The 12,110-nt window shown below is 35.1% G+C and overlaps 1 protein-coding gene across 1 annotated transcript; it reads left to right on the forward strand.

The window, feature by feature from the left end:
• The first annotated feature begins 515 nt into the window (after positions 1-515).
• Positions 516-12,110, forward strand: LOC128995893 (protein lin-7 homolog C-like). The gene is made up of 5 exons (XM_054420928.1): positions 516-712; positions 6,358-6,399; positions 6,757-6,869; positions 8,593-8,838; positions 9,779-12,110. The coding sequence occupies exons 1-5, from the start codon at positions 676-678 to the stop codon at positions 9,932-9,934; spliced, it is 594 nt and encodes a 197-aa protein (XP_054276903.1). The 5' UTR covers positions 516-675; the 3' UTR covers positions 9,935-12,110.

The following is a 12,110-nucleotide window of genomic DNA, read 5'->3' on the forward strand; positions in this document are numbered from 1 at the left end:
CAATGGTGTAGTGGAAGCGTTTCTGATCTGAGTGCCAAATCTAAGTGCCGGGTTCGAATCTTGCTGGTAGCATTAACTTTTTGTCTACATCTTTTCATTATCAGCAAGTTTGGTTGGTTTGGTTAGGTTATGCCAGTTTGATTTTATAATTAAAACATTATAAAATTAAATTTAAGCCATTTATAGTTTTATTTTATGAAAAGAACAATTTTTTTAAATTACCAAAACCTTCATTGGTTTTTTTCATTATCAGCAAGTTTTGTTAGATTATGACAGTTTTTACAATTTTGTAAAATTAAAAGATTAATTTTATAATTTTTCTTAATTTTATAATTAACTTATAGAGATATAAAGTTAATGCTTATAGTGACATAAAAATTACTGTGCTCTCTACTACAGCGCTGTTCACGGAGGAATTTTGAACTAAACTATGATTTCATCGTTGCCTCATTTGCTCATTTATACCTCCCGTAAGTCAGACCCACTGGCCAGGCCAGGCCACTGCTCAGCGTTTATCCAGTTGTTACTGACTAGCAGACGAGTTTGTGTATTGTGGAAATAATAGATGATCTACATCTAGTCTTTAGAGGACCAAAAAATATCAGAAATTAAGTGAAGTGGAATTCAATAGGCTTACACATTACACACGGACACGATACACGAACCGAACCGACCATGGCTGCAGTAGGAGAACCATTATCTCTTGCTAGAGGTAGGGGCCTAGTAACCTAATACACCAGCTTAGTGTATTCGTATTGTTGTTTTAGTTATCAGGGCTAAAAAGAAACTGTACCAGTAACTACGGCCTAGTTATTCTTTAATTTTGTTAATTTTCATAGGTCCGTGAAGTTGGCGTACCCATATTAGCGTATCCACTTTTGATCATACCAATCGTTAGTTCATCGTTAGTTCCCAAATTTTTTCGTTAGTTCTCAAAAAATAAAAAAGTTATAGCCGATAATAAGTGGGTACGCTAACTTCACACTTCCGGGTTCTAGCGCGCGCCGTTTTCTGATGAGAAATGTTTACATCTATATATCAATCGTCAGTTCTTCGTTAGTCCTCGATAGTTCCCAAATTTTTTCGTTAGTTCTCAAAAAATAAAAAAGTTACGAGGCATACAAAGTGGGTACGCTAACTTCACAATTGTACAATTTCCAGCGGGCACAGTTTTCTGACTATAAATGCCTATATACCTATATACCAATCGTTAGTTCCTCGTTAGTTCTCGATAGTTCCCCAATATTTACGTTAGTTCTCAAAAAATAAAAAAGGTTACGAGGCATACAAAGTGGGTACGCTAACTTCACAACTATACAATTTCCAGCGGGCACCGTTTTCTGACTATAAATGCCTATATCTATATACCAATCGTTAGTTCTTCGTTAGTTCTCGATAGTTCCCCAATATTTACATTAGTTCTCAAAAAATAAAAAAGTTACGAGGCATACAAAGTGGGTACGCTAACTTTACAACTATACAATTTCCAGCGGGCACCGTTTTCTGACTATAAATGATTATATCTATATAACAATCGTTAGTTCTTTGTAAGTTCTCGATAGTTCTCCAATATTTATGTTAGTTCTCAAAAAATAAAAAAAGTTACGAAGCATAAAAAGTGGGTACGCCAACTTCACAATTATAGAATTTCCAGCGGGCACAGTTTTCTGACTATAAATGCCTATATCTATATACCAATCGTTAGTTCTTCGTTAGTTCTCGATAGTTCCCCAATATTTACGTTAGTTCTCAAAAAATAAAAAAAGTTACGAAGCATAAAAAGTGGGTACGCCAACTTCACAATTATAGAATTTCCAGCGGGCACAGTTTTCTGAATAAAAATGCTTATATCTATATACCAATCGTTAGGTCAGCTTCAACTCATCAGGTGCAATTTTTTAAATTTTTTTAGAACTAACAAATATCGGTGAGGTATCAAGAACTTACGATTAATATTAAGATATCTCACTTTTAGTCAGACAAGGGTGCAAGCTAGGAATGATTTGGGTGTGAGGTTGGCATAACCACGTTTAAGACCTTATTCCCTTTTTATATTTAAGAACTAGCAATAATATTGGGGAACTAACAAGAAATATCGAAGAACTAAAAATTGGTATATAGATATAAGCGTTTTAAGTCAGCGTACTCATTTTGTATACCTCGTAACTTTTTTTTTTTTAGAACTAACGTAAATATTGGAGAACTATCGAGAACTAACAAAGAACTAACGATTGGTATATAGATATAAGCATTTTTAGTCAGAAAACGGTACCCGCTGGAAATTCTATAATTGTGAAGTTGGCCACTTTTTATGCTTCGTAACTTTTTTATTTTTTGAGAACTAACATAAATATTGGAGAACTATCGAGAACTAACAAAGAACTAACGATTGTTATATAGATATAATCATTTATAGTCAGAAATCGGTGCCCGATGGAAATTGTATAATCGTGAAGTTAGCATACCCACGTTGTATGCCTCGTAATATTTTTTTTTTTTTTAGAACTAACGTATATATTTGAGAACTATCAAGAACTAACGATTGGTATATAGATATAAGCATTTTTATTTACAAAACTGTGCCCGCTGGAAATTCTATAATTGTGAAGTTCGCGTACCCACTTTTTATGCTTCGTAACTTTTTCATTTTTTGAGAACTAACGCAAATATTGGAGAACTATCGAGAACTAACGAAGAACTAACGATTGGTATATAGATATAAGCATTTATAGTCATAAAACGGTGCCCGCTGGAAATTGTATAGTTGTGAAGTTAGCGTACCCACTTTGTATGGCTCGTAACTTTTTGATTTTTTGAGAACTAACGTAAATATTGGGGAACTATCGAGAACTAACAAAGAACTAACGATTGGTATATAGATATAAGCATTTTTATTCAGAAAACTGTGCCCGCTGGAAATTCTATAATTGTGAAGTTGGCGTACCCACTTTTTATACTTCGTAACTTTTTTATTTTTTGAGAACTAATGTAAATATTGGAGAACTATCGAGAACTAACGAAGAACTAACGATTGGTGTATAGATATAAGCATTTATAGTCAGAAAACGGTGCCCGCTGGAAATTGTATAGTTGTGAAGTTAGCGTACCCACTTTGTATGCCTCGTAACTTTTTTATTTTTTGAGAACTAACGTAAATATTGGGGAACTATCGAGAACTAACGAAGAACTAACGATTGGTATATAGATATAGGCATTTATAGTCAGAAAACTGTGCCCGCTGGAAATTGTACAATTGTGAAGTTAGCGTACCCACTTTGTATGCCTCATAACTTTTTTATTTTTTGAGAACTAACGAAAAAATTTGGGAACTATCGAGGACTAACGAAGAACTAACGATTGATATATAGATGTAAACATTTCTCATCAGAAAACGGCGCGCGATAGTACCCGGAAGTGTGAAGTTAGCGTACCCACTTATTATCGGCCATAACTTTTTTATTTTTTGAGAACTAAAGAAAAAATTTGGGAACTATCGAGAACTAACGATGAACTAACGATTGGTATGATCAAAAGTGGATACGCTAATATGGGTACGCCATCTTCACGGACCTAATTTTCATACCTATAACTTAGCCAACGTCTAGCCTAGGCTATTTGTTTTGGTTGAATGTTGATAGTTTCATTGGTATCAAAAATTGTTATTAAAAAACGTAAACAACCCATAAATTAAATTCAGTGTTTAATTTTTTTTTATATTGGAGAAACAATAGGTAGCCTAACTTATATCCAAACGACGCGGGATCTCGTCCACATCACAAATCGTCTCCTCTTCAGTATCCCTTCGTTCACACCAGGTCGTCTCCTAGTCACCATCCCCTTCGTCCACACCACATGCCATCTCCTCGTCAGCATCCCTCTCGGCCACATCACATGTCGTGTCCTCGTTGAAGGGCATAGAGCCAGAGATTGGCCCAATGTCCAACACGGTTTGCTCCGTGGAATCCATTCGGTGATCCGCCAAGTGGTCCAAGACCATTCTGTCCTTCTCCACGTCATCCTGCCTGCTGCTAAGCATCGTTCCAATGGCATTGACTCTGATCTCCAAACCACTTGATTCATCAGTCACTCCATCTTCCAGCTTTGGATATTTGATAGTTTCAATGACAGAATCTGACTCTAATGGTCCAACTCTTGTATTAAATTTTGAATGTTTTTGAGTAAATTTTCTTATTGAGGACGTAATTTTATTGTCAATATCTGCCAAATAAGTATCCATTTTTTCTGACTGATCCTGTACTTACGTGTTAAAATCTTCTCTAGAAAGAAACTCACCGGGTCCGCTGCTCGTGGTTGCTGTACCAACTGCGTAGTTCCTCCTACCAGTGATGGCAACTCGCAGGTGTCTTCACCTTCTCCCTTAAGATCCAGACGAAGGCGCCTCTCCAAATCACATCCGCCTCCCGAAGCCGTTAGCCTAAGTCCCTCCAGAGCTTTCCCCTGCATTGCCGTTGAATCATCTTCTAGTTTTGTCATTTCTTAGCCTATGTCAGTCCTGTCACGGTCGCCAATTGTAGTCGTCACTGATACGCGATTCACGATTAATAGTGATATCACGGACGGTTTAGGTAGGGCCTAGTAAAATTAATAAAAATGACAAAATACTTGATAAATTTTAACAGAAGAAAAATGAGCTTGTGTTCAATGCAAAACAAAACAACAAACTAAACTTTATTTAAATTAAACATTAGGCTACAAGTCTAAATCACTTACAAAGTGATATAATAGATTGTTTTTACGAAAAACTACTGAAAAATAAGTGATTTGTATATTTTTCCCGTGTAGTGGGTAAAAAAGGCCTTAAAAATAATAATAAATAAAAAGGCCTTTATTTGCAAGCGAGTTTCATCAACTCATTTCAGCATTATTTTCAAGTCAACTCACTTAAGTCAAACTAAAACTAAACTAGTAGCTAATATTTAAACACAAATATAATATTAAAATAACTATTAAGAAATAACATTTACATTTTAATTTTTTTTATTTTCATTTTAGAGGTTAGCTTAGGTTAGCAAATGACAACTCATTTATGAAGAAATAAGGATGTTATGGCATACCAACAAAAAAAGCACTTATAATATTATATTATTATTATATTATAATATATATTATTATAAATTATAATATACGAGCTGGTGGCCCGCCCTACGCACGGGAATCGAGTTGCCAATTAAAACGGAATAATTTAGAAGATCTAGTTTACACGCATAGAGACAAATTCTGACAGTTATAATGGGTACGATCACCATATAAACAAATGTCACGTGACCACCTATTTCTTCCATCCGAATATAGACCTATAATATAGCGATATGCATTTTAAATCCGATAATTTTACTATAAAACAGCATTTGTTTCGATTTGAAAAATCTTGGAAGTGAGATTGGCGGCCGATTCACACTGGTTTTGAGTAGAGTAGCTACATGCCACCTCCAATTGCATAGACTACTTATGTACTTACCATAACTTATCTTACCTCCGTGACCACTGAAACCTTATGAGATTCTTGCCTCCCATTCTCTTCTATCCCCTGCCTCTTCAAAATTTAGATCCCAGTCTGAGGATGCATTTCATAACTTGGTATTTACCGTCTGTCTTGCGGTACTCCTTTAGATTATAAATCCTTTCCTAAATTGTATTTATTATATCTTTTATACATGGAGCAATGAAATGAAAATAAGTTTTGGATTTATTTTTATTTTTGCTGACATATAAATTCTACATAGGCCTAAATTTATATTCACCAATACCAAGGGCTTAGAAGGTTAAACCATGTTAAACTCTTTGACAGTTAATATCTCTACATGGAGAAAGAAAGCCTAGAGGTGGGAAGTATCTATTTAAGTGTATTATAAGAGTGCAAAGTACGTCATTGCTGTTAGAGAAATTTAGATGGGCACAAGAAGCTTTAGCTGAGAGCGGCCCTACATTTCGAGTGAGGCAATGACTGTTTGTACCTGTAATAAGCCAAAGATTTTTCCTACAACCATAATTAACTTACCGTAACACACAGATTATCTTTTTAGTTGTAGATCTTTAAAACGTCATTTAGGTTAGAATTGCTTTTTTAGCACATGTTATTTGATTACCGGATGTTGGAGGTTTTATGTAAATGCCAACAGTTAAATCAGCTGATTTAGCAATCAGTGAGCAAGAACGAATCAAGCGTAAATGAGCTTTTTACAGGTGAGGCAATTTGATCATTTCTATGTAGTGGTAGGAAAGAGTTCATTATAATATCAAGGCTTACTGTTAAGAAAAGCTATTCAGAGTTTTCAATGTAAAAAGAAACTCTCTAAATTAGATATTTCAGCTTGTATATTTTTATTTTTATTTCAGATGTCAACAGAGCTGTAGAACTTTTGGAGAAGCTACAAAAGAGTAAGTAATGTCTGTAAAATATATTTCCTTATTTTTTTAATGCAGACATGTTTATTTTTATAAATAAATTCTTTTCTCCTGCAATAGGCCTACACCCTTGAATAATTAAACGACTATTTCACTAAACCTAAAATAACCTAAAATTTTATGGCGAGTATCCATCACCATAGTTGATCACAAGAAATGCTGTGATTAGCTTTGAGAATCATGGAATTGAAATTAGTATCCTAACACAACTTTCTTTTAAGTTTATGTGGAGAAAACTTAACTAAATATTGAGTCAAAAGCATCAATTGAACAGAAAATATAGGTTGATATGATTGAAAGGTCTACTTTACAGAGCTTTGATTGTCTCAGGTGGTGAAGTGCCAGTGACCAAACTAGCAGCCCTCCAGAAGGTTCTACAAAGCGACTTTCTCAATTCAGTCAGAGAAGTATATGAGCATGTATATGAAACGGTGGATGTACAGGTAATTGGCAAATTTTCCAATGTAATGTCCAAACCAAATCTAAATCTATGGAATAGAAATTCTTTTGTCCCTACCTCACTTCCTAGGGCTTTAGACCAGAACCATGCTGCACATTACCTCAGGATAGGCCTAGGGGTTGTGGCATTATCACACTTAGATGAAATTAATTGGTGATTGGCAGGGTGGCAGGATTTGAACCTGAGACCTCAGTGACCAAAGTCCTGTGCTCGACCACCCCCTGACAATAAATAAATCTATAAGATAGAAATAAAAAACTATTGCTTGGTACTTTGGTATTACATTGACAAAACCTACACAGGGTTGGTTACGTTGTGTTGTAAATTTCCAAAGTGGGGTGTTATCGAAAGAGTACAAAGCCATTTCAGGTTCATTGGTACACTGTTTTAGTTTGAGCAAAAACTCTGTTGCAAATTGCCTCCCACTCCTAGACAAATCCCCAATTTGTCACCCATCATTGCAACCAAGCCCTATTTTATACATGGACAGAATGGGCTCTAGACCAGAGTGCCAAATTTCCAATTTTTTTAGATTATTGTTTTAAACTAATAATACTTGTTCAACAACTTGTGTTGTTGGAACAATTGTACCCATCATACAATTGTTCCAACAACACAAGTTGTTGAACAAGTATTATTAGTTTAAAACAATAATCTAAAAAAATTGGAAATTTGGCACTCTGGTCTAGAGCCCATTCTGTCCATGTATAAAATAGGGTTTGGTTGGGAGGTAGTAATTATAAAAAAAAACTGTTGTCATTGCAAAAACAAGCTATAAAAATCATGTACAATGTTGATTTTAGAGTACACACAGTAAACCATTATTTAGGGAGGCTAATATTTTAACTGTACAAGCAATGTATATTTTAGACTGCCTTGTGTATGCAAAAAATAGTTTTTAGTAAAACAGGCACACATGAATATGTACACAGTTGCAACACACGAAACCGCTGCAATATTATATCTAGACAGTGTCGATACAGCAACACAGCTACTAGTTTTATTGAAGTCCAAACAGTATTATAATATGTTACCCTATAGAATAAGATGTTTTAACTGTTCTAAATTTAAAAGAGTACTTAAAAACTACCTATTAAACCCGTGTCTGTATAGAGAAATAGACTTCATAAATTATGTTAAATTTAACCTTAGTTAGAACCTTAGTTCTAAGACATTTCCTTGACTGTGCCATGCATGTAAACCAGTTAAACGGCAATAAAGCACTCTTATTCTTATTCAAATAAATCCAAAGAACTAGTTTTTAAGATCAAAAGGGAGTTCTCAATGAATCCAGTGCTGCTGACTACACAAATAGTTTATTTGGGAATACTGATCACTCGGAATTGTCATTTTCATTGGTTTTTTGATAGTTTGGAGTTGTGAGAGCTCTGGGTAACAATCCAACAGAATTCTTAACAAAATTACTCAGAACTGAGAATATTCTATTTAGTTTACCCGTGAATACTGATGGCTTGGAATTGTGAGTGATCGGAATCATAATCCATTTAGCTTTGGGAATTCTGATAATTCCGAACTAATTTATACATAGGCTATTATAGCTATAGCCTCTATTTAATCTAATTCTGAGAACGATACTTGGAAACAAAATACTCTAAATTATGGAATAATCTCTTAGGCCCATCTAGATTGAATTACTACTTCAGTAACCAAAGTTAATGATTATCTAAGTTTTATTGCGGCTTCAGGGCTCCCAAGATGTACGAGCGTCAGCCACCGCCAAAGCAACGGTTGCGGCGTTTGCTGCCAGCGAAGGTCATGCTCACCCTCGTGTGGTAGAACTGCCCAAGACCGAGGAGGGGTTGGGCTTCAACGTGATGGGAGGGAAGGAGCAAAACTCTCCTATCTACATCTCGCGTATCATCCCTGGTGGTGTGGCCGACAGACACGGGGGTCTCAAGAGGGGGGATCAGCTGTTGTCTGTCAATGGCGTGGTGAGTAGCTTTAGAACCTTAGTCACTCTTGTAAGGTTTTTAATATTATGGAAATGCATGCAAACACTAGGGAAACTAAGAAAACCGGGAGTTGTTCCACTCTTTGTATAGCATTAATAATAATACCGGTATTATAACACATTTAGCCATCACAATTATTATATAGAATTCAATTTTACAAATTGATTTACAGTTCACAACCAGCGGTGTAACTAACGCCAATGCAACCGATGCGGTGCATTGGGGTTCAGGCCTTAGGCTGCTATTAGCCGTGAGCAACTGGTGGCGCAACTAGTGGTGACACCGGTGTTCCACAGCCTTTCGGAACCTTTCAGTATTATTTCAGTAACCACGACTAGTGTCCCTGTCGTGCGGTTCAGTAGTGTTATTTGTTTTATAACAATATAAAACAAATTTTGTCGGTGTATTTGTTATACAATTAAAATTAGTGGACTGTTTATTCGGTGTGTTTTTTTTTGTGGATTTTGTTATTATATACTGAACAAAATGTAATAAAATTTTGTACAAAAACTCATCTTGTAAAAAAAATAAATCAAACTTTGAGAAACGGAACATGAACATTATATTGTAGCTTGCGATATCATCTATACTGGGTAGGGCACTGATTAAATATAAAATAATAAGTAAAGTGAGAAGTAGTCTATATTTTATCGTTCTAAAAGGACATAAATTAATTTTAAGTATGTAATTGTGATCCTTACTTCAGTGATGTTAAATGATGTTTGAAAATGTTTAGTAACTTAATTTTACTTTAAATTAATTTGTTTGGATAATATGTTTTTGATTACCTAACTAAAATTACTGTACATAATAAATTATATTTCTTTGAATAATCCAACCAATGCAAACAACCAAAATTAGTAATTCTCCTTTCTAAAAGGTGTACAAACCTTTTCTTATTTCTGTATATCATTGGCAGTCAGTGGAAGGTGAAAATCACGAGAAGGCGGTGGAGTTACTCAAGCAGGCAGTGGGCTCTGTGAAACTCGTCGTCCGCTACACTCCCAAGGTGCTTGAGGAGATGGAGATGAGATTCGATAAGCAGAGAGCTGCACGCAGGAGACAACAGTATTAGAGTGTGTCAAATGATTAGCATTCATGTATTTGTGACTTTATTTTACCTACCAAAATAGTAGAAAACTCTTGTCTTTCCCCCAAATAGTGTACATAAAATGCAATTCAAAGTTCGCTGGTTTGATCCTGAGGAAGGTTTGGTTGCTTTTTGATGGTTTGTAACTGGACCCAGCTGTCCTTGATCATTGGGTTTAGCCAGTAACCAAGCTTTACAAGGCATCTCACTTCATTCTAAACTCATTCACTCATATTTGGGTTAAAAGACACACCTTGGTGATGTCCCCATCTTAATTGGTAATATAAAACATCTGAAATTAGATCCATACAACGATAAATTATCAATGAAAAATTGATTGATGATACGTGCTTTCTAATCAATTATATCGATTATTTAAGATGGGGATGCCACTAGTTGTGTATTTTAACCCAAAAATGAGTGAATGACGCGTTTAGGATGAGTGGCGCGATCTTGTTGTCTTGTTACTTGTTAGTGACTAAATGTGACACGTTTCTTAGACAAGCTGGTAATTAATAGTCCATACAGTCAATGGCAACTAAGGGACCTACAGTTTATAGTGGAATCCGAACCACGTATCCATTACGGTAATATTAATCCTCGTAGCAATTAATTGGATTATTCATAATATGTATTTGTAGCAAGGTACCAAATGTCTGTAATTTTCAGTTATGAATTCATAAGAAAATTGTTGTCTAAAAGTTACATATTGATCAGTTACTTTTATCAGTTAATTTGAATTGTTTTTTTTAAATTTATTTATGTATTATTTTGAAAAGATACTTTCACAGAGTGAGTTTGTAAAACCATTTTAACCGAAACCATTTTAATGCAAAATACATTAATTTGCAAATTTTCCCAGTTTTTTTTAAATTTTGTTTTTATTATTGCCTACACTAATTGGATTTTGTTTTAAAGGGATTGGTCTGTTTGTAAGGAGTTCTAATATTTTTAATTAAAATACAGATTGGAAAGAACCAGCTTTAAATAGATCTTGTTGTGTCTTAAGAGAAACTAGAGAAGTTTTTGGTCCAATATGGATCTTTGGTTTAACCCCAATTAACAATAGTTTATCAATCTATGTATTTAGGGTGTTCATTCATGAATCTTCTAATGTTAATATTTGTTTATTTTACAGTGCGGTATGTCACTTAAGGCCGGCCACACACAGAACCAGGCAAGGCTGGGCGCGACAGGGCATTTTGCCCCGGGGCGTCTTGTGCGACGGGAATTGCACAGGCTCTTATGGAGCCCCACACACAGGACCGGGCGAGGCAGGGCACGTCAAAAAGACGCCCCAGGGCAAAATGCGAAGCTCTCCAAAATTATGCCCCGAGGCAAGTCGATGTCGGGCAGAACTTTCTGCGCATGCGCGTTCATGTGATTTATTCCCTTTCGGGCAAATTTTGATAAGGATTATTTTACAACTGATAAAATTTACATATAAGACTGTACAGTAACAATTTATACACACCCTTTGATCTATACAAGTCGTAGTGAAGTAGTGATATTACTACAGTGGTTGAATAAATAATAATTTATCTTGGTATTGATAACTGAGGAAATAGAAGGCCAACGTTCATATCTTAAGGGTTAAAAAAAAAAACTCTTCTGGAAGTATGGCTGTTTGAATTTTGTTTCCTATTCTGCTCCCAAGTATAAAGTCCAATTTAAACGTTTGTTAAATCGGCTTAAGGCTCAGAAATAAAAAATCCTATGTTAATTTTCAGGTTTATGGGGGCTAAACTTTTTACTTGACGTGCCCCGCCTCATTCTGTGTGTGACAGCAGCAAGACAGGGCTTAAGTCAGGCGTCTCGTCGCGCCCTGTTGCGCCCCGCCTTGCCTGGTTCTGTGTGTGGCCGGCCTAACTTGACCTTAGAGAGTTCTATCCAAGCCTCCTATTTTTAATTTACTTATAACCTCATCTTGTCTTCTGTTTATTTTTAATCTGCTTTGTGTAAGCAAGTGAAAGTTTCTACAATTTGTTAGTCTCTATTTTGCATGTTTCATATTTTTTAAATAAATTAATTGTTATTTTATACATTTTGTAGTTTATATTATGACTGTTACTGATTTTAACTAGTGTATCTCCTATGTGTTCATATTTATTTTAGTGTTGTAAATTTAATAAATTATTGAAATTAAAAATTGTTGATAATG

Source organism: Macrosteles quadrilineatus, unplaced genomic scaffold (genome assembly GCF_028750875.1).
Source record: "Macrosteles quadrilineatus isolate MER2022 unplaced genomic scaffold, UCM_ALF_1.0 Scaffold_5__1_contigs__length_97177068, whole genome shotgun sequence".
NCBI lineage: Eukaryota > Metazoa > Arthropoda > Insecta > Hemiptera > Cicadellidae > Macrosteles > Macrosteles quadrilineatus.